General features: G+C 43.7%; 1 protein-coding gene across 1 annotated transcript in view; it reads left to right on the forward strand.

The window, feature by feature from the left end:
• The window catches only part of PCP4 (Purkinje cell protein 4), a 61690-nt gene that overhangs the window by 16771 nt on the left and 20660 nt on the right, over positions 1-24259 (forward strand). Inside the window, exon 2 of the mRNA XM_003823909.6 lies at positions 14319-14370. Within this exon, the coding sequence (XP_003823957.1) occupies positions 14319-14370 (52 nt within the window). The remainder of the gene's footprint in view (positions 1-14318; positions 14371-24259) is intronic.

Below are 24259 nucleotides of genomic sequence, written 5' to 3' on the forward strand. Positions count from 1 at the left end.
TGCAGTCTTTTTTTTTTTTTTTTTTTGTTTTTGAGAGATGGAATTTCTCTTTTGTTGCCCAGGCTGGAGTGCAATGGTGTGATCTTGGCTCACTGCAACCTCCGCCTCCCAGGTTCAAGCAATTCTCGTGCCTCAACCTCCCAAGTAGCTGGGATTACCGGCATGCACCACCACGCCCAGCTAATTTTGTATTTTTAGTAGAGACGTGGTTTCACCATGTTGGTCAGGCTGGTCTCAAACTCCCGATCTCAGGTGATCCGCCTGTCTCAGACTCCCAAAGTGCTGGGATTACAGGAGTGAGCCACCGCACCCAGCTGACATATGTAGTCTTATAATTGAGATATAGACTATTCTGGCCAGGCATGGTGGCTCATACCTGTAATCCCAGCACTTTGGGAGGCTGAGGCAGGCAGGTCACCTGAGGTCAGGAGTTCGAGACCAGCCTGGCCAACATGGCAAAACCTTGTCTCTACTAAAAATACAAAAGTTAGCCAGGCGTGGTGGCATGTGCCTGTAATTCCAGCTACTCGGGAGGCTGAGACAGGGCAATTGCTTGAACCCAAGGAGGCAGAGGTTGCAGTGAGTGGAGATCATGCCACTGCACTCCAGGCTGGGTGACAGAGGAGACTCCGTCTTAAAAAGAGAGAGAGAGAGAGACAGAGATTATTCTATCACCTGAAAAGTTTCTTTGTGTGCTTATGGTCAGTCCTTTCTTTCTACCCTTGGCCCTAGAGCCCACATTCTTCACCAGCACACCTTAAATAAAAATAAGCCTAATTACGATGCAAGGTATTTACACCGTTTTGAGTATAGCATCATCATATTGGCTTTTAAGTCAATTAAATCTCATAGTGCAACAGTTTATAAATGTTACTTTATAATGAGTAGCTGAAGTATAGAAAAGTAACAAAATGACACCAGAGTGACCTATGTTCCTGGTCCTTGTAAATTATGCCAGGGTCTCTGACTGCAGGGAGGGCATTCAATGAATGGGAGCGCTTTTGATTCTGAACAGCAGCCCTAGCCAGAGCCGTTAAATGGGTTTCTGTCCTGCTCCTTCTCAAGCTGACACTGAGCAAGCGCCACCTGCTCCTGCTCCGGGGGGCTATTCAACCATGTAGTCCCGGGGGAGCCAGGCTGTGGGAGGTGTTGGTTGCTAAGAAGCAACGAGCCTGAGGCTCAGCGGAGCTCCCAGTTGCCCTCCCTCTGCTCTGACCACAGCTTGTCCCTCTGCCAGGCGCTGCCCTCACAAGGCGGCCGAGAAGGACATCAGGCTGGCAGCTGGGGAAACCTCTGGCTCGGGGCTGGAGAAACAGTTCTGGGCATGTGGTTGAGGGAGGACACATCTCTTTCTAGCCCAGGGAGTGTCCTACCTCCATGTGGTTTGGGGTTCAGGAGAGAATTCAGCCCATGCCCGTGGAGTCACACCCCCCTGCAGAGGGCACACACCCAAGCTGCGCTGAAGGAGATGCCCTCCCCTGTGCCCTGGGCATCCCCCAAAGCCAGGCACCCTCTCCCTCCCCTGGGACAGGACGCCAGGACAGGCCCCAGAGCCTGGGAGCCAGGCCTTTGCCCGGCTTTCTTTCCTGAGCATCCTTCTATCAGCCCCCTGTGGATGAGTCTGTTCTTTTCTATGTTGCTGTCTGAATGTATTAATTAGTCTGCGAGCAGCTTAAACAACAGAAATGTATTCTCTTATAGTTCTGGAGACCAGAAGTTTACAATCATGTTGTCTGCCGGGTTGGTGCCTTCTGAGCACCGTGAGGGAGAGTCTGCTCCAGGCCCCTCTTCCGGGCTTGTAGATGCCGTCTTCTCCCTGTGTGTCCACACTGTCTTCCCTCTGCATGTCTGTGTTCAAATTGTCCCTTTTAATAAGGACACAGTCCTATTTGATTAGAGCCCATTCCAATGAGCTCTCTTTACTCGATTGCAAAGATGTTATCTTCCAATAGGATGACACTGTGGGGTACTTGGGGTTAGGGCTTCCTCATGTGAATTGTGGGTGGAGGTCCCAATTCAGCCCACCACACTGCAAAAGTGGTAGTAGCTCTGCCCAATGTCAAGGACCATTCAGAACCTTCTATGATATTAATTTTCAGGAAACCGACAGCAACACAAAAGTCGTCACCATGAGTCTTTGTTGAGCCAAGTTGAATAAACAAGTGGCTTTATTTTACTAAAATACAAATCTACTAAATACACTAATACTAGTAAAATACTAGTAAAAATACTAAATCTACTAAAATACAAATCTACTAAAAATACAAAATTAGCTGGGCATGGTGGTAGATGCCTGTAATCCCAGCTACTTGGGAGGCTGAGGCAGGAGAATTGCTTGAACCTGGGAGGTGGAGGTTGCAGTGAGCCAAGATCACACCATTGCACTCCAGCCTGGGCAACAAAAGAGAAATTCCATCTCAAAAATAAACAAGTGACAGGTATGAAATATGTAAGATTTGAAAAGTCAGAGGGAGTTCCAAATGAACTCAACAGTGTGGGCTGGACATTTCACTGTGAAATCTGTGAAATTAGAAGAGTCCACACAGAAGTCATTAAATAGCAACTGTTCCTTAAGTTGTAATGTATACCTTTATGAAATTATATATATGGCATGTGGTTGGTTTTATAAAAGAGATACTGTATATATGTCCACCTATAAGAAGATGGAAAGAAAATATTCTGAAGTATTAACATGGATTAACTCTGATTAGTTGAATTGTAGGTGGCTTTTTGCATTTTTCCTTGCGCATTTATGTTCCAAAAATTTCACAACGGCCATATCCTACTTTTGCAAATAGAAGACAGTGTTCTTCAACATGAAAATTGGCACAAAGAAGAATTTTTTTAAAGTATAAAATGCGAATTTTAAAAATATAGCTGTGAAAAAAAGTATAAAATTAATTCCAATAAAATAAATCATGGATACCTGAAAATGATGGTACATTTATAAATGGTTTGCCTAAACTGCAGTGATGCTAATTAATTCTCTTACCAGAAAGGTCAGGATAAAAAATGACAGGAATAGAACATAGTATTTGAGGCAGAATTTCAGCCTTTGGGTCTTCCAGAGGTGAGAATGAAAGAAGAGAGGAGGAATTAGAAAGGTTAATGCCTTTGTCATTGAAAATCCCATCACTTTTTTTTAACCAACTTTTTTTTTTGTTTTTTGGTTTTTTTTTTTTTTAAAACCTTCTAGCTGAAGTTTTCTTTTGACATGAATTTCTACACCTTTAGGGATTAAATTAATGCTCAATTTTTGGAATGTTATTAGGAGAATTATAGATGACTTAAAAATATCACTGGCGAGAAATTAAATCTTTTCTGTCTCTGTCACAAAATGTAGGCATAAAAGTCTCTTCTGCTCTTCAGACAAATTCAGCAACTTTGATTTCGAAGTTGCCTTTAATGATAGGTCTTCAATGTTCCTGAGAATCCATTTGCTTAATGATTGAGGTGGCCTCAAGCAGTCGTCAGCTACGTGCTTACCTGCCCGGCTGTTGATGCCATTTCACTGTGCAATCCCTGTGGCTTTGCTTCTCTGTTCATTCAAAGATGGATCATCTAAGAGCCTGATTAGCCTTCGTCAAAATAACATTACATATAATACCATAGTAACAGGCCTTTTTGTTTCTTTATAAACAGGGTGATTCAGAGAAAGCAGACAAGAAACCCTTAGAAGGGCTTACTGGGGTGACTGGAGGCAGTCCTGCATTTTGTGTCTCTGCTGTGTGGGGTATTAATTGTGCGAGGAGTATGCAATATCTGAAACTTCATGGTCCCCATGTGCAATATATACCAAAGATACGCGGATTCGTGTTTTTCCCCTTTTTTATGATCCATCTAGGGAACTGCTTGTCGAGATGCTGCCATTCCAGGGGAGCTAAAACCCTGAAACCATTGGAAGTGTTGATATCAGGATGCTACAGCACAAAAAGAAGACAGCACTGTGGAGAAAAATAACTTACGAGAAGACACATCACCGGGGGATAGACGGTGTTAAGTAGCACTTGCTAACAAGAGCTTTCAAGCCACCACGAGAACGAGATGGATTTATTTTCCTTCCTTTGCAGAATCTCAGCAACTTCGTGGTAGACGGGGGCCAACAGAAGTCAGACGTTGGGAACGGGGGGCAAAATTTTAAAGAGGACTTAGGAACAAATACTTCCTTTCTTTTCATAAACCACCCATTTAACATCACTCAACAATGGCTGTTGTGGTAAACGCTGTCACTGATGGATAAGTTGGGGGAGCGTGGCTGCTGGGTCCAGGCCCCTTAGATGTGGCCATTAGGAGGCATGGATTATCATTTTTCTTTGGCAGGGAGGGAACTGAGACTTCAATGAGGAATTTCTCCAGTGATACGCAGCTGGTGGGGACAGTCAGTGGTTGGCACACCTCCCTCAAGAGCTGACAGCGGTGTGAGTTAGGGGACTCCCCCACTGCCCCTGATGTCAGTCATTCTTGGGTCTCAGCTCCTCCCCTCCACGCTGAGATGGTTGCTTTATTCTCTGCCTGGCCCTCCAGGCTGTGAGCCACCAAAGTGGGAGCAGTGGGTCCCTTCTGCTTGGGACCCTCGGGCCCAGCCCAGGACCTGGCTCAGCAAAGGCAAAAATGAACAGAGTTGGTCCTCTGACCTGCCTGAGTCTGGGTACCTGTCTGACCCTGTACCCGTGACTTTTTCTCCTGACAGCTTTGCACATTGGTAAAGGTACCTAATTTCTACGTTTCACTTTAAAAAGTAGTCTTTACTTCTTAGCCTGGGAGACACCACAGTCCTTTAACTAGAGAAGTTTTCCTGTGCAGTAGCCATGAGAGGCTGACAGCAAGACTGGGAGGAGCCCATTTCACTTCCATCCCTGCGTGGCTTGATCACGGGGCCGAGAGGGAACGCCTCTGTGAGCCAGGGGCCTCTGTGGGTCCAGTTGTCCCTTGTCCCCTGTGGATCTGGCAGCATGAGGATGCTCTCTTTCTTTCTAGTGTTGCCAAAGCCGGATTCATGAATAAAGCTCTTACGAATATTTGGTGGCCACATAGGCAAGTCTACTGGGGAGATGGGAAAGAAAGGGAAGGGTGTATGGCACCCTAAGAAATTTGGAGATGACCTGGGCCCTGACGGCTTCAGAAGCCTCCTTATTCCCTAACCCTTAGGGGTCTTCAAAAGTGGTGAGCCCCCCGCCCAGTCCAACCATATCTCACCAAATTAAGTATCAAACTAAGTTCTTTTTTTTTTTTTTTTTTTGAGATGGAGTCTTGCTCTGTCACCCAGGCTGGAGTACCGTGGCATGATCTCGGCTCACTGCAAGCACCGCCTCCCAGGTTCACACCATTCTTCTGCCTCAGCCTCCTGAGTAGCTGGGACTACAGGCACCCGCCACCACGCCCGGCTAATTTTTTGTATTTTTAGTAGAGACGGGGTTTCACCGTGTTAGCCAGGATGGTCTCTATCTCCTGACCTCGTGATCTGCCTGCCTCGGCCTCCCAAAGTGCTGGGATTACAGGCGTGAGCCACCGCGCCTGGCCTCAAACCAAGTTCTTAGTTAGAGTGAATACAGATTTACCCACTTAAATGCTAGAGGCATACATTCAGAAAAAAATATTATTAGACTGCAATTTGGACCCCAAATTTAACCAGCTGGAATTCATTTCACATTTCATACTCTTCAATCTCTGGAATGAAAAATACGTGTCTTTTAATGGGAACTTGTATTTTATCCTAAAGATGGAACAAAGTGTACTGGGCTGAATTATTTCCCAAATAGGCGTGATCTGTCTCGTGTTCTGGGTTATGATAAATGATAAAACAGGTTTGGGTGAGTTGGCTTCTAACTGATGTATGAATAGCACACTGATTTTATGGGTATGGACAACAAAGGGTGGAAGTGAGGCCTTCCACTGCAGCATTCTAGAAGTCGTGTAATAAACACTCTCAAAACAACCAGAGAAGTCCTTCAGGCCCAGGCATGGCCCATGATACAATGAAAAGGTTTCAATGACTGTATTAGAATAATTTTCTGAAAGCTTGGAATTACTGGGTTTCTCCAATCTTTTCCTTACTTCAGGGAGACATGGTGACTAGAGTTGGGTTGAGCCACACTGAAGCCCAAGGCAGAAGGAAATATCAGTCATTCCAATCCTGTCTATTTCAAATTTTAATATTTCGTTATCTATTTATTTATTTATTTTGAGACAGCCTCACTCTTTTTGCCCAGGCTGGAGTGCAATGGCATGACCTCGGTTCAGTGCAACCTCTGCCTCCCAGGTTCAAGCGATTCTCCTGCCCCAGCCTCCAGAGTGGCTGGGGTTACAGGCATTTGCCACCCCACCCAGCTCATTTTTTTTTTAATTTTCATTTTTAGCGGAGACGGCTTTTCACCATGTTGGCCAGGCTGGTCTCAAACTCCTGACCTCAGGTGATCCACCCACCTCGGCCTTCCAAAGTGCTGGGATTACAGGCATGAGCCACCGTGCCTGGACAAAATTTTAGTATTTTGTTCATCATGACTTTTTGCAGTACTTTTTATTTGAAAAATATTGCATTAACATATGATTTATTTTGATTACTGAGTTTCGTGGAGCCCTCTTAAATTTTGTGCCCAGGGGAAATGCCTTGCTTGCCTTACCCACTGGTGGCTATTTCAAGAACACTGTGATTTTGTAATGGATTTCACAAGGAAGAATAGTAGACTGAGAAGTAATCGAGTTTTTTGTTTTCAAAGGAATTTGTTTGTGGGACTGTTAGTGATGTTTGGGATGCCAGCACATTTTCTGTTCAAGCCCTGAACTGAAGACCTAGGTATTGATGATGTTGCACAGCTCCTAAATATAGCATACTTATGTTCAGACATATCTTTATGTCCATTCTAAGCTCAAAGTACAGACAGAAATGGATCCAAGGCCGACTATTCACGTGGAACTTGATGTGGTCCGTTCAACTAGCAGGGTATTGAATATGAAGGGATTGTGATTTTGCAACTTAGTGAAAAAAAATAGTCACCCAGCCTTGTCTATGTGCTGAGTCAGACACCTCTCATGTGTCACTAGGCCCTCTCTGAGGACCCCCGTGGGTGGCTGGCTCAGCGTGGGCTCTGCAGACTTCAGGCAGGTACACAGTAACAGCATGTCATCTCCTGCCCACATCAATCACCTCCACCTCCACCCCTTGCCTTGGGGCTTCCTCATCAACCCAGGCAGATGCCAGGTGCAAGACTTTGCATGGTCCAGATGCATGGGGAATTGGTGCTCTTTGGAGCACCTTGGATCAACGGGAGATGGCAGCTGGTGGTGTAGGGTCCAGCCCTACGGGGCTTAGCGGGTATTCTCCCCGTGTGTGGAGAGGAGAGATTGTAATAAATAAAGGCATAAGACGAAGAGATAAAGAGAAAACAGCTGGGCCTGGGGGACCACTACCATCAAGGCACGTAGACCGGTAGTGGCCCCGAACGGCTGGGCTGGCCGTTATTTATTGCATACAAGACAAGGGGGCAGGGTAAGGAGGGTGAATCTTCTAAGTGATTGACAAGGTGAAGCAAGTCACGTGATTACAGGATAGGGGGCCCTTCCCTTTTAGGTAGCCGAAGCAGAGAGAGAAGGCAGCATAGGTCAGCGTTTTCTTCTCTGCACTTATAAGAAAGATCAAAGACTTTAAGACTTTCACTATTTCTTCTACTGCTATCTACTACGAACTTCAAAGAGGAACCAGGAGTACGGGAGGAGCATGAAAGGGGACAAGGAGTGTGACCATTGAAGCACAGCACCACAGGGAGGGGTTTAGGCCTCTGGATGACTGCAGGCAGGCCTGGATAATATCCAGCCTTCCACAAGAAGCTGGTGGAGCAGAGCGTTCCCTGACTCCTCCAAGGAAAGGAGACTCCCTTTTGCGGTCTGCTAAGTAACAGGTGCCTTCCCAGACACTGGCGTTACCGCTTGATCAAGGAGCCCTCAAGCGGCCCCTATGCGGGCGTGACAGAGGGCTCACCTCTTGCCTTCTAGGTCACTTCTCACAGTGTCCCTTCAGCACCTCACCCCATGTCCGCCGGTTATTCCTAGGTTATATTAGTAATGCAACAAAGAGTAATATTAAAAGCTAATGATTAATAATGTTTATAATAATGATTGATAATTGTTCATGATCATCTCTACATCTAATTTGTATTATGACTATTCTTATTCTAACTATTTTCTTTATTATACTGAAACAGTTTGTGCCTTCAGTCTCTTGCCTCGGCACCTAGGTAATCCTCCACCCCACGGTGGATAACTTTTTGGTCTTCTCCCTAGAGCCTGAGCCTCTGTCCTCAGACACAGTTCACACAGCTCTCGGGGGCCACACTGCAAGATCAGCATTTAGAATTTTGTGTTTTAAAACTTTTTTTAAGTTTTAATTTTTGTGGGTACATAGTAGGTGTATATATTTATAGGGGACATGAGACATTTTGATATAGGCATGCAATGTGAAATAAATACATCATGGAGAATTGGGTATGCATTCCCTTAAGCATGTATCCTTTGAGTTACAAACAATTCAATTACACTCTTTAAATTGTTTTAAAGTGTATAGTTATTATTGACTATCGTCACCCTGTTGTGCTATCAAATAGCAGGTCTTATTTATTCTAACTATTTTTTTACCTATTAACCATCCCCACCTCCTCTATTCAGCCATAAAAAAGAATGAGATCTAGTCATTTGCAACAACATGGATGGAACTGGAGATTATTATGTTAAGGGAAATAAGCCAGTTACAGAAAGACAAACATTGCATGTTCTTACGTACTTGTCAGGTCTAAAAATCAAAACAATTGAACTCGTAGACACGGAGGGTAGAAGGATGGTTACCCTCCGGGGCTGGGAGGATCAGCATTTGGTTATACCTCTCAATGGCCAGTCTGATGAAGAATCCTCATAGCAGCTGCCTCTCCACTCCCCACCTTCCCATCCTCTCTCTTTCACTTCTGGCACTGCCTTCTCTAATAAAACCGTAGTGCAACCAACATCTGCCTCATGCTCTGTTTTCTGGGAAACCCAGACTAATATATATTCTTCACTACTTTCCTGCAGATCTTGGTGCAACAGAACTGTCAGGAAAATTTACTTCAAAAAATTGTACCTTTAAACACCTCTCCTGCCTTTTTATGGATACCGGGCATGTATGAGATTATCAGAGGAAACAGTTAGATGCACAAGGATCTTCATATACCCATTTGTTATTTAGGTTCCCTTTAATTGGGGTTTTATTAAATTCTGAAGCACTCTACTTTTATTCACGAACACTGCCAAGAATGGAAACCTCGCTTTCTGAAGCTGTGTGAATTGCTTGGCACGTGTTTAAGAACCCAGAGGCATCTCATCTGCCTCCTGGATCCTCCTGTGGCCCCTCCGCAGAGTCCCAGCACATGCACCACCTGCCTGGCACAGGGCCAAGGATGCAGGCTGTGATTTTGAATTCTGGTGTTGAACCTTAGACGGGTATGTAGCATGTTCTAATGGTGAAATAAGGACAATATTGAAGGAAGTCATTGTGAGGGAAATATGTCTTTTGTTTTAAAGAGCCCAGTGGTGTTACTATTAGTGATCATGAAGGTCAATCCAAGTGGAATACACTGTCTCACAGAGGGCCACCTGTCTTTTGTGGAGGTCTCTGGAGATAAAAATAGGGACATTGCTCTAACATGTTTAAAGAGGGAGGGCCAGTGTCTCTGATGATGTAGATAGACACAGAGCTGGCTTGAGCACCAGGAATGCTGATTTCAGGCAGTTGAAGGAGGAAGGGGCTGTCCTTCTTCTAGACTCTTTGGTGAGCATCCAGGAAGATGCCATGTCTGCATGGGGACAAGGTGTTGTGGAGGGTCCCAAACAGGAGCATTTTATGGAAGTCATTAGGGTGGGTGTCGGGCTGGAGATGATCAGGAGAAGAATGAGAACATCTGAGCTGAGTATTGTGATATAGACTGCAAGACTCATGGTGGCATTCTCCTGGGAGTGGAATTATTAGACAATCTAATGGATCTGGTTTTGCTGTGGTTGAAGTTGATGTGACTTTTTCCTCTACTACCCCTCTACTACCTGCTTCCCCAGAAGAAAAGATAGCAAAATCCCACGTGTATCAACCCATGTTCTTCTTAGCAGTCATAACTGATTCACTCTCTAGATCCCTTGGAAAACATCAAAGAAGATATCTGCTGACAAATTCACGGATATCTGAATGCATATTCATGAAGCTCTCAAACACTCTAGTCCTTAGTTCTCTAGATAATCCTAATAGCATATTTTCTACACCTGCATTAAGTTGGTCATTGTGGCTATGCATATTTGTTTAGGGAGAACTTGTACTGCCTTCTGCATAACCTAACATAGTAAGCTATATTGATATCTAAACTGAATGACACATTGGTGGTATTCATGATACCATTGAATCATTTCTGAAATTCCTAAGAAAGAGCTCAGGATTCCAGAATCTCATATCAGGGTTTGCTCTGAAGCCAATTTATTGTGCACTGTTTCTTGAATACTTGATTTCATTTATTAGTTCAATTATAATAAATAATACTTTTGAACTATGACTACTTCTGTTCAGTCGGCAACATATGTTCTTAGGATGATGAACTTGTAGTTGGAGCTCATTCAGAACAGAGATAAGAGATCACATCTTCTCCTATTTGGGGATGAGAGTGGGGTGGAGAGAAAAGGCAGCCTCTTCCCGAAGATGCTAACTTCTGTCACGTCATGAAAAAGAATCTTTTCCTTGGTTGCTTAGAGAATGACCTACCTCCATCTGTCTGTTCATTTGACCATCAACCCATCTACCCATCCGTCCACCCATTTATCTACTCATCTGTTCATCTATCCATCCATCCATCCATCCATCCATCCATCCATCCATCCATCCATTCATCCACACACCCATTCATCCATCCACCCATCCATCCATCCACCCACTCATCCATCCTTAGGTCCACCCATCCATTCTTCCATCCATCCATCCATCCATCCATCCATCCATCCATCCATCCATCAATCCACCCATTCATCCACCTATCCATTCATCTACCCATCCATTCATCCATTCGACTACTCATCCATTCATCTATCCATCCACACATCCATCTGCTATTTATTTTAGTAGAGCCTAGCTCTGGGTGCTTATGTTATTTAAACATTAACAAAGATCTGATAGCATTTCTGGAATTGAGCCCTTGGCTGTTGTTTGCCTCTGCTTATTCCTAAAAGCCAAGTGTTCTCAAAACTCCAGCCTGTGGTATTAATGAAGTCACATTTACCTTCAAATTCAAATCTTACTGCCTCCTAACTCCCCGCCCGCTAATAGAGGCCCTCAGGAGGTATGCTGCACACAGTACTGAGAGATGCTTAAGTATGGTGGCTAAAAGGAAGGGCTCCAGAGCCAGCTTCTTGGGGGCTGAATTCTGCCTCTGCCTCTTCCCCACTTCGTGGGCTTGAGCAAATTCCTCTCTGTGCCTCAGGATATAATTGGTAAAGTGAGGCTGATGAGGACACTAAGGGCATCTACCCCATCAGGGATGCTGTCAGAACTCAATGAGTTGATGATGCTTGAGCGCCCTTGAAGCCTGGCCCCAGCAGCATGAACCATGATTACCTGACACCCAGCCTGGTGTAGACTCTCTCCAGTATAAATTCAGTGAAACTGCAACTGTCTGGCATTGTAAAGACCAGACCCTGGGAATGGGGTAGCTCTTGGAGAATTCCCTCTCTGCCCTCAGACCTCCATTGAAAATGTCAAAAGGTCTCAAAGAATTCTGAAATGAGATACTTTCAATACTTTCAATAACGAGTTCTTTTTTTGTCAGGATCATTTTTTGATGTGAGACACCTTCTCCTACGACATAAATCACCTTCATTGTGTCTCCATTAAATAGAACCTGACATAAAAACCCCATCTTAGAAATCCCGAAAAAATGACTCCTTTTCTCCCCTGTGCACATTTCATTTTGGTTTTCCTCTGGTTTCTAAAAAGTGATCTTTTATGGAAAAGTTATTCATGACATTTGAAAGGCATCCATATTTAAGGCAGTTAAAGACAGTGGGGTTGAACATGCACCTATTTTGCACTTGCCTTCCATTTAATTTGACTTTATTCTACTCTAAAACACTGTTCTTTTATTCTGTGAAATTTTCTTTTATTTGAGCCATCTATGAATTATGCAGGGAAAGATACTGGATTTGAATGCCAGAGTTTAATCACCTGAGGTGGCTGTTCCATCTCGGATTTGGTCCAACTCAGTAGTAGTCAGATTTCCACCCAGTGCAGCAAACGTACGAGCCTTGTGTTTAAAAAGAGGAGGCATCAGCATAAGGACAGACAAAAAGAAGCAGGCATTTTTACTTGCAAATCTGCTATATTTAAGAAATGGTTTACCTGATTTAAATCATTTCACGTTGACTCAGATGGAAGGTGAATGGTATTGGTAATAAGTGAGAAGCTTTACTTTGCTTCTTTATTGGGGTATTGTCTGCGTAATGCAATAAGCATATATGAGGATGGTTCACTTTGTTAATATAAATCTGGATCATTTACTCTATTTATTTATACTTCTCAGATTCTGAGAGCAAGGTTTTCCGAGATGATACATTTACCATTAATTAAGGGTTGACAAATGACCTGAGAATTTCTTATGGCAATGTTGAATGTCAAAGGGAACTGATTGTTATTTTTCTGATATTGTTTTTAGGCTAAAGACCTGGACCCAAATATGAATTTTGAGGGTACCTTATCCCTTAGTCACCTATCATGGTTTTCTCCTTGTTCGGTGCTCTGCTGTTTTTTTCTAGGATCCCATTTAGATAGTGGCATCATAGTAGCAATTCCTGAGGTCAAGGAAGTCCAGGCTCCAGTCTTGACTCTGCCACTCATTAGCTGCATGATCTGGGGCAAGTCATGCTCCCTACCTCCCTCATTTTCTTCATCTGAAAGTTAGAGACTTGGCCGGGTGCAGTGGCTCATGCCTGTAATCCCAGCACTTTGGGAGGCTGAGGTGGGTGGATCACGGGGTCACGAGTTCGAGACCAGCCTGGCCAACATGGTGAAACCCCATCTCTACTAAAAATACAAAAATTAGCCGGGGGTGGTGGCATGTGTCTGTAATCCCAGCTACTCTGTAGGCTGAGGTAGAATAGCTTGAACCTGGGAGGCGGAGGTTGCAGTGAGCCAAGATCCTGCCACTGCACTCCAGCCTGGGACAGAGTGAGACTCTGTCTCAAAAAAAAAAAAAAAAAAAAAAGAGACTTTATAAGCTTTTCAATCCTTTTCAACTCAAAGCATACTTTTTGATAACAACCAAAAACTGGGATTGACAAAATGCTTCTCTCTCCATAACTAGAATCACGTTAAGCTTTGAGGAAACACCCTTTCTGTTTACATGTGTGGTGCATTTCACGCGGCTCCCCAGACTTCACACCCAGAGAATCTTCCCCAAAGAGTTAAGTCTAACCTTAAAAGACTTCATACTTCTAGTTAACCTGGTAAAATGAAAATGCAAAGGACAAGTATAAACAATGGCAGAAAAAATAGTTTATAAGTAGGAGGAAACATAAGAGTTTCTTAGTTGATTAAAATTTATTTAAAAAGAAGACGTTGGGCCGGGCGCGGTGGCTCACGCCTGTAATCCCAGCACTTTGGGAGGCTGAGGCGGATGGATTACGAGGTCAGGAGATCGAGACCATCCTGGCTAACACGGCGAAACTCTGTCTCTACTAAAAATACAAAAAATTAGCCGTACGTGGTCGTGGGCGCCTGTAGTCCCAGCCACCTGGGAGGCTGAAGCAGGAGAATGGTGTGAACCTGGGAGGCGGAGGTTGCAGTGAGCCAAGATTGTGCCGCTGCACTCCAGCCTGGACGACAGAGCCAGACTCCGTCTCAAAAAAAAAAAAAAAAAAAAGAAGACATTGGACATGGTGACTGGAACGAAAATACAGCAGCCTAATGACCGTCATTAACAAAATGACACATTAACAATGCTGATCTTGTAGCTGATACAGAACCTTGGCTGTTGCCTTCATATTTTCATTGAAGTTGTGCTTGATCTCCCTCCTGGTTTCTCTTGTTACTGGTGACCTGCATTCCTAGAGCAGTGGATGTGGATGAGGGGGCCGGTCTGTGCAGCTTCAGTACATCCTTTCTTGGTGGATCCATTCCTACTCTCACTAGCACAGTGCTTTAGCCATCTGAGCTAAAGTAACATAGAACTTGATATAATGCAAGAGATGTTTGCAACAATAAAAGAGACAAAAGTAATCCCGAGTATATCTGATAACAATTGCTTTTTTCTTTTATTTTTTGCCTTTAGCGACAAGGTGCTGGGGCAACCAATGGAAAAGACAAGACATCTGGTGAAAATGGTAAGAGGACATGAATAGTCCAAGTTATTTCTCTTTTGCCATCTGCAGCCCTGGGTACGCAGCAGGTGCGGATCATACATCCCATCCCAAACAGCTTACTATATGTGTCTGCGCTTCAGCTTACAGAGGATTTTAGCAATTCACAGTGAGCACTGAGGTCTGGTTTTATGAAGAAAACTGAGCTAGCTAAATGCCGTGATAAGAAGTTTCTCTTCCATAGGAGGACTCCCATTTTGGGCAACATGGTAATTACAATGCAAATCTAGTTCTCTGCTTTCTTCATTAGGGTGGGCGAGAATCATCCAAGTTGTTGTGAGGATAAAATGAGATCAAATGAGATAAGTGATTTGAAAACTGTGAAGTACACAACTTCTGAAATGATGTTTTAAAACTTGCTTCAGCCCTCCGGAGCACACAGAATGCGGTGCTGGTCCACTGGAAGGTGCTGAGTCAGTGAATGTCACTGCAGCGATTCACCAGCAAATAAAAATGATAGCAGTGACAGGAACATTGCATCCTGCCTCTTCATGGGCCCATCTCAACCATGACCCTAAATCGTAGGAATGATCATCATATTTTTATGGATCAGGAAATGGAGGCTTGGCATTGGGGTGAGATTTAGCTAGAAATGGGAAGTGCATGGATCCTGAAGGAAATAGAGCCAGTTGGAACCCCAGGTCTCTAACTTTAGCAATTGACATAAGAACAAGCATAATAATAAAAAATACCCAGTGGTATGCACCAAGGGCCACAGCATAGTTCCGGTGAGGTGAGACTCTGGGTGTTCTTCCTTTCTGTCAACTCAAGATGAACTCTCCTTTTATGGAAAATGACTCTTGCTTCCAACTAGATGAAATTGATGCTAGTGTCCACCAATCAGACTGTGGATAATGCCAATCTCAAATACCATTGGTTAAAATTCCCTGGGGCCTCACAACCCCTTTGGAGCCTCTGTGGTGGGTCTGAGCTGAGCAAGACTCAGGTATGAGAATGTTGCTCTGCGTCTGCAGCCTGCCAATGTGCCCACCCATTTAGGGCAGTCCTATTGGGCAGGGTGAGTGCAGTGTTCCCTGGGTAAAGGGGTCATCATATCAATAAGTAGAGAGGTGGGGGCTCCACAATGTCCTAATTGGAGCTAGGGGGCTGGGAGAAGAAGGAAACAAGGTTTTCCATGAGGCCAATGGCTCTTCCTTTGCTGCCCAGGGCTTTTCCTGTCTCCTGTGTGTGAGTTGGGGTGGGTGTGTGGGGTACTGGCAAGGAAGGCAGGAAGCAGAGGAAGGAGCAAAGCATGGGGCTTAAAAGGGAGGAGCAATATTGTAGTTGCCTATATGAGGAAGGACCCACTGCCTGCCATAGGGGAGCATAGGGCGCTGTGAGCCTTCACTGATTTTCCCAGTTCATACATTCATAGCCGTCTGTTCATGCAAGTTCCTTTCCACTGAACCTCACAACCTTAGAATTACAGAGTTTTACAGTCAGAAGTCTTCTCAGAGATCCTCTATTGTAGTGATTCTCAACTTTTTTATGAGACAGAGTTTTGCTCTTGTCGCCCAGGCTGGAGTGCAATGGGACAATCTCGGCTCACTGCAACCTCTGCCTCCAGGGTTCAAGTGATTCTCCTGCCTCAGCCTCCTGAGTAGCTGGGATTACAGGCACCCACCACCACGCCTGGCTAATTTTTGTATTTTTAGTAGAGACAGGATTTCACCATGTTGGCCAGGCTGGTCTCGAACTCCTGAACTCAGCTGATCCACCCGCCTCGGCCCCCCAAAGTGGTGGGATTACAGGTGTGAGCCACTGCACCCAGCCAACATTTTTGTTCTCACAACTCCTTTCCATTTTAAAGAATTCTTGAGGACCCCAAAGAACTTTTGTTTATGTTGGTGATATCTATTGATGTTTGTCATGCTGGAACCCTACTGACTCTTATAGAGATGGTACTGAAGAAAAGACCTGGAGCCAGTGAACAAGACGTAGGATTTATTGAGGGGAGTTACCTATAGGGCAGTCCAGTGGCAGTGGGCTGGATAAAAGAACCACAGCTGCCTGTAACAAGCATGCAGTTTACACAGCGTTTTCACTTAGCACCCTCCCTCTAGCAACTTCTACTTGGCAATCTACATTCATTCCAAAACAAATGTCCCCAATCCCCTGTATGGCCTGCATCCCATGGGATGGGCTGGGAATTCAGATGTTCCTCATAGATAAGAATGAATCTCTATACTGGCCACTCCCAGATTCCTTAGCTCGGAACTCGACTCTAAGCACACATTCTTCTTAGACCATAGGGTCATTCTCAGGGTATGCTTAAGTTAGGCTATTGATATCAGGTGTATCTGCCATACACTGTCTCCTATATTAGAAATTAAAATGGAGAAAGTTTTAAATGGTTTTCTTATTAATTTATTAAAAATAAAATAATAAACCTACTACATGTTAATGTAAGTAACATTTTAAAAAATGAAAAGTCATTATATTTTCCAAAATGGAAAAGGATATTTAGTAAAAAGTGGCAATTTTACATTTCTGCAACTCTCTTTAAAGTCTGGTTTGACAGAGGACAGCTGGATTTTCATATTGGCTTCTGCGTTCAATCTGTTATATCATGTGATGTGTAGCCTATGGAAAATTCCACTGCTCACTTGTGAGAGTATGAGATTTAAAAAAGCAAATAATATCCTTTAAGATCAAACTCTTACCTTTTATAATAATAATATCTTTTATAAGATCAAAAATGTTTTTTATCTTTTGGGCTCCCTTAAAGGATGTAGGCACCCCCCAGGGTACCTGGTTCACACTTTGGGAACTACTGCTCAGCATGTCTCATGTCATGCCTTGAGGATCCTGAAGACCAGGCACACGGTGACGAAGCCAGGACTAGGTCCTATGTGTTCGATGCCTCTGCCCCTTGGCTTTATCTTGGCATCCTATTGGTCTTTCAAACCATGCTGACATGCTCAGTGCTTTGCACCAAAGGGAATTACCGGCTACTATAAGTGATGCCATTTTCTGCCATTCAAAGACATGGAATTTCTTTTAGCTGAAAACTGGTCCACACCAGTGGAAACTGAGTGAGGTTTTTTATGGAGGTATAAAAATTAATTAAATGGAAATATTCCTGATGCTATGAATAAGGCTTTTCATTAGATAATTGTAGATATTAAATGATAGTCACTTTTGGGTAGAAAAGGGAATTTGAGATTATTTTACAGTTACTGGATAATGGCATTGTATAAATGTAAATTATTATTAACATGCTATACTTTAATTTCAGCTAAAACTGCCTATATATGATATTTGTATATGATACTTTATTATAATTTAAAGTCTGTGCTTTTGCCTTTAAAAAGGAGCAAAGACAAAAACTGGAACAGCCCAAGAAAGATGAGGGTAAAAACTTCTAGAAGTAATCTAAAAAACATTTTCCTAAAGAATTGAAGTTACTTAATTTTTTATTCTGAAATTCCTGATATGAGACGATCATCTTGGAATTTCCGTTTTAACCTAGTATTACATTCCATTGAAATTCAAATGATTTTATTCTGTCGTTATAGGTATCTAGGGAGATCTATTATGTTAATGTATATTTCCTATTAATATCAAATGAAGCTGTCTACATGTCTTGAAGGAGCAAGGACCCTTGAGTATTGAAATATGAAGTATTAAAAAAACCCATCAAAATGTTATGAAATTTGGATAGTAACAATAATAAAAGGAACATTCTCAATTGTATTAATTGTCTGTACAAGTCAGGGTGTTTGTAATCCAAATATTGTAAATTTAGTTGAGGTCTCCATTTAACGTACAAAGCAATAAAGACTGTGGTAGTGAACTACAGGTGCCTTGAAATTATTTGGATCACAAAAGACCCAAGTCAGGTACATTAAAACTTCAGAAGGTATTTAGATTCCTGGGCTTTCCTGCCATTTCATTACATTGAATATTATCTTGAGAGCACCATTTTCTGGGAATCAAATTTCTCATAAATTCAATATTTATTTTTGTTATTGTTGTCAACATGGTATTTATTGATGTGAAATATGACCTACTGCATACTCTCCAGAATGTTTCAAAATCCTTCTCATTTTCCCAGGATGTTAACCTCAGTACACACACTCAAACCCGATGTTTCTACTAGAACTAGATTTTGTGGTATCATCTGCAGTAGGAAGACAGGTTTTTCAGAAATATTAGGGTTATAATTTTTTTTAATGTAGAAAATAAACGTTTCAGGGCTTGGAGGTTCAGAGATTTTTCATTCCTCTATGAGCAAAGCACCTTCATCATTTGATTAGTTAAGCCACAGATTTCATTTGTTTCTGGAAATAACTTTCTACTTGAAAGAAACAATAGCTCATAGCTTCCATTATAAATCTTTCTGTCTCATTTAAATGGCTAAATTAAATTCAAACATGTTTACAAATATAGACACAACCATCTGAATCTAGATTATTCACCACAAATTAGTAATTTGAACACAACCAAAAGATTTTTGGGGGAAACTACATTGCTGGATTTCTTGATCCATACCTTGATACTGGTTGTCCGGAGAGACTCCAAGAGTTAAATATTTTTATTGACACACAAAAGCAGAAAAATACTGGAAGCAGAGTGGCTGCTGGGAGCCTTCCAACCTGAAAAAGAGATTTATGAATAATAAACCTCGTGATGGGGCTTACTTTCAGAGCTTGGAGGCTTACCCAAGCTAAATTGAATTTCTAAAACTGGAATGGATTTCTCTTGACTTAGCGAGCTGTGATGCATTTGTTTCTACAAGGCTCTGTTTCTGTGGGTGGAAGGTGTATGAACACACCTGATTTTAAGAAAAGAATCCCCTCACATCCAGGCTCTAGGTAAATGCTACAGAGGAAAGGTATTATTTTGAACTACCTGTGGGACTCACTGTCGTTGTGTTTCTTTGAGTGTGAGTAGCCTTGCACAAGCTCGGGCTCCATGCTTGAATACCTGTGCCCCTTCCTTGGGAGAGAGACTATGGCCTGAGAAGTTTCAGTAGGTGTGGGGATATTCTAGGAGTACTTAAGACTTAGTTTGATTTGATATGATTATATGATTGCCAAGAATAAATAAGATGAAATGTTAATGTACTGGGTACTTTCCTCTCCCTGTTTTAAATCAATCCCAAACCATAAAAGTTTAAGTTTATCTCACCTTTGGATTTTGAGGAAACACACATACATGTACACACACAGAGTCACTTTCTTATTTTTCTGCTCTTAAGTAGGTAGAGAGAGAGGTCCCAAGAAGGACTTGCATTTATAGGCAGACAGATGTACATGCTACCATTAAATGGACTGTGATTTTTCAAATAAAAAAATATAATTCAAAAATTTATTTCCAAAGAAATTTCACTACCCCCTACCCCTGGCCCTTTGTGGCTCCATATCTCCCAGTAGACATTCATCCCCCTCCCACTTGTGTCTGTGTTCTTGGTGCAAGATTATCTTTCAAGACCTACATGCTGACTTAGGCAGATTTTGCTTAGGATATATTTTATCTGTCAACTCTCCTTGGTATGTGGAATTGAGTGGAGTAAGGCTTCGTGTGCAAGGCTGGGCATCAGCTTGGAGTAAGAAGAAACTGATGTTGAGTCCAGGAACCAAAGATGATTGAGTGATCACTCTCATGCCCGAGAGAGGAGGTCAGTTTTGGCAGAGGATGCTGCCTGGCTGATCTTGCTCCTGGGCACAGGGTGGCTGGATGGAAGGCAAGAGGAAGAAATGCATTCTAGAAAGGCTACAGAGGGAATACACCCTGCCCCTGCCTGCAGCAGTGACTCAGCTCTGCTCTGCTTCAGATGTGGATTGTGGTCAGATCAGAGTTTGAGGATGGATCAGGGTACATGGAAGACAGAGCAGCCTGTGATTCAGAGTTTTGCTGTTCCTGTAGGCCAGAGGGTGCAGGTGTCTGGAATCCAGGGGGAGGTGAAGCTTGAGTCCACGCTGAGGGTCTAATATGCCAATTCTGCACAAATCTCAATAGTCCACATGGAAACTTACCAAGCCAAGATGAGCCTCTTTGAAAAGGAACAGAGACAACTTTGAGTATCCAGCTGCAACGTGTGTCAGAAATGTCAGAAAGGTTTTAACTTTCACAGACAGCACTGGCTGTGAAAAAAGCACCTCCCTAAAGTCATTAATGTCTAAGGTGTGCAACATATCCCAGGCTAGAAAGCTCTCAATCTGTTTCCTGCTAGGGCAATGAAACCCTGAGCTGCCTAAAGGTCAGAATCCACCATAGTGAGAGATAGCGAGTGCTGCTGTGAATACCAGAGGCACATGGGTGGTGGCGCCTTCAAGGTAAAAACTCAAACAGCTCCGGTCTCCATCTGGAGGTTCTTGGCCCTTTATCTCCTTCCTTTTCCATATTTGAAGAAATCAGAAAAAAAAATATCAAAGCAAAAGTGACTGATGCTCAAGAGATGGGGTCCTTTGTGCTTTCGGCTCCAAACCCTCTAAAGAGTTTCTATTCTGGAAGGAAGAAATGGACACACAAAGCTGCTTCTGATATTGATCCAGATGGGGAAAAAATGACATTGGAATTGCTTATTAAGCCGGGCATTTAAAGCCATCGCAGTCTCCAGACAAACCCAGTCAATGGGTGATATTGCTCAACAAGTGAGCTGATTCTGCCTGAAGGTTACTTTAGGGATTAGTGCTGAGAGGGAATTTATTAACATCCATCTCAGTTAGAAGAGTGACTTTTTGTTTGTTTTGCCCTTCAGAGTGAGCATTATAATAACTTCATTGAGCAAGGAACACCTTGGATAAGTATGGTGCTTCTGATCAGTCTTGGGTGTGAAAGTGCTTGAAGCCTTGTGGACAGAAGCGGAGATTCCTACCCATCTCTAGTTGCAATTCTTTACATCTCTATAGATTTGCACAGTTTAAAAAAATGCGGCAGGGCGTGGTGGCTCATGCCTGTAATCCCAGCACTTTGGGAGGCTGAGGCGGGTGGATCACGAGGTCAGGAGATCGAGACCATCCTGGCTAACACGGTGAAACCCTGTCCCTACTAAAAATACAAAAAATTAGCCCGGGTGTGTGGTGGCAGGTGCCTGTAGTCCCAGATACTCAGGAGGCTGAGGCAGGAGAATGGCGTGAACCCAGGAGGCAGAGCTTGCAGTGAGCCGAGACCATGCCACTGCACTCCAGCCTGGGTGACACAGCGAGACTCCGTCTCAAAAAAAAAAAAAAAAAAAATGATCCCCCATGCTGTCTTCCCTTTGATTTCACCACGGCCTTGCAGGTGGGTTGGGAGAGGATCTCAGGCAAAGTTGCTGGTGAACTCGGGCTTGTCCTAAGGTCACATAAATAAGAGGAGGAAAGTTTTGGTCATCTGACCCACAGTCCAAACACACCAGGTTGTCTCTATTTACACTTTCTCCTGACTTCCCTCTTGACCAGGGTCTTGTTTGTAAATGGGCAACTTGGATGGGCTGTGGTCTAAGCCCCGGGAACAGAATAAGGTTAACGGGCTACATCTTAGCCAAACCAGAAACTATTGTATCCATAGTACCATTATCTCATCAGTTTAGTTAACTAGCCTCTGGCAAATGGGGTGATCTCAGACTAATAATAGGGACAGCCATGATACTTTTCAAAATTAAAACATCAAAGCAACATGTTCATTTATAGCCTCTTCATATTTCACCTGCCCTCTTCCTCACCCTTTCTCTTTCTCCCTCCTTCCTTCCTTCCGCTCCTCCTTCTTCCCCTTCCTTCCCCCTTTCCTTCCCTTCCTTCCCTCCCTCCATCTTTTCTTCCTACCTTTCATCCTTTTCTTCCTTCTTTCTTTTTGAGATTGAGCAGTGGACAGCTTTAGATCAGCTGAAATAGAATTTCATTGCACATCATACAGAGAAAGCTTATATACCTTGGTGAAAAAGTAAAGTTATCCATTATTCTCAATGAATTGCTCTTAAAGATCTTCTTCAAGATCTTGGCCATGAAGCAGCTTGAACCAGGAAAATATGCATCCTTCTAGCCTTTGGAAACCTGCCCCAAGCAGGAGATATTACAGGTTTCAAATGTTTCAGGTTCTGCTTGTCAATTACTTTTATGGAAATAGTATTTCTCACACGCTTGAAAACATTTTTGCTCTTTTAAGTAGGTGAAACACTCATAATCTTATTTATAGAATTAATGTGCACAGCAGGCAGTTTTTCAGAAGCAAAACCCAACCTAGATCTCAGGCTGGGCCAAATGATAAGATGGTTTAAATTTGTAGGTTTCATATTAGGTACATCTGGGATTACAAAAGCACAGAAAAATGCTAATATTTCTCCTTGGAAAATAATGCTGTCAGTGGGCAGAGTGGGCTGAATTGTCCTCAGAGAGTAGATCTCCCTCTCAAGCTAGATGTGTTCTCTCCTCCACATGAGGCAGGGAAGAGTCAGCCTTGCAGCCCTGGGCGTGTCTCCAGGATACCCTTAGAGCAACCACAGAACATGCTTCGGACCCCGGGCAGAAGTCCCCAGGGTCGCCCAAGAAAGCTCTCTAGCAGCCAATCTAGAACATAGCTCGGGGGAGAGGCAGACCCAGAAAAGGAGAAACCAGAATCCCAGGGAGGCCTCTCTGGAGGAGCGGACAGACAGGGGCTTCGGCCTGTTGAAAGGTACAGCTAAGCTGTGGCAACTTTGCAGAGACTAGCAGGTTGCTAGAATTAAGAAATAAAGTCCCTGCGTGGTGGCTCCCAGCACTTTGGGAGGCCGAGGTGGGTGGATCACCTGAAGTCAGGAGTTTGAGGCCAGCCTGGCCAACATGGTGAAACTCCATCTCTACCAAAAAATACAAAAATTATCTGGGCGTGGTGGCGGGCACCTGTAATCCCAGCTACTTGGGAGGCTGAGGCATGAGAATCACTTGAACCCAGGAGGCGGAGATTGAGGTGAGCAGACATCGTGCCACTGCACTCCAGCCTGGGCAACAGAGTGAGACTCTGTCTCAAAAAAAAAAAAGTGCCTTCTAATCACTTCTACCCGTTGGACTTTCCCAGCCAAAACTACAGAGCAATGATTAGGTGGAGCAGGAGATGAGAGGAGGGTGAATCTGAGAAGCAAGAAATGCAGGGTTCCATTGTATCAAGTGCCTTTTTCCAGTTGTTGCCAATGTACTTCCCTCCCTGGCCTTTGGGCCAGGTCACCCTGTTCCCCTGTTTGTCCCCACTAATTAAAAAATGCAGCTTATTATATGATAAGTGATTGCACCTTCCCAAAGACAAAGGGGGAATGATTTTTGTATACAAATTCTGGATTGGCTTCAGAAAAAAAAAGCAAGAAAAGTGGTTTATTGAGACCATGCTTTCATGTTAACTGTGTAGTATAATTGGCTGGCTTAGTATTTCTAAAGGAAAGAAAACTGTCAGATCTCTTTTTTAAGGATGACATATTTGACATTCCTGGAGCGATGAGGCTGTCCCTGTGAAGGTTAATGTGTGTTCCCCACAGTCGGTGTAAGCCCCTCATCCCTCCTCAGGTGTCATTAAGGGGACAAGGAGGTGGCCAAAGAGGAGACGCAAGAGGAAGCTGGCTGGAAGGTGGGTGAGGGTGGATACAGAGCTGTTCACACCTCCACCCAGTCTGAACGGAAGGCCCCGCTAGATGGCAGGCCAACTGGGAAATGGGGAAGGGACTGGGCAGGCACGGTTCTCCCCTGTAAGCTGGGGTTTGTCAGACCAGGAGGGAGGAGGAGAGTAGCTTCCAGCCACACACCCACAGACTGTGGGCTTCCAGAAAGCTGCTTTCTCAAGGGCTCAGTGGCGCCCCAGGCTCTGCTCCCACTGAGCGGAGTCTCTGGATGACTCCCTAGCTGCCTCGGTCCAAAGGAAAGGTGGGGAGGAGGGTGGGAGTGCCCGCGGCTCCAGGTGCTCT

Source organism: Pan paniscus, chromosome 22 (assembly GCF_029289425.2).
Source record: "Pan paniscus chromosome 22, NHGRI_mPanPan1-v2.0_pri, whole genome shotgun sequence".
NCBI lineage: Eukaryota > Metazoa > Chordata > Mammalia > Primates > Hominidae > Pan > Pan paniscus.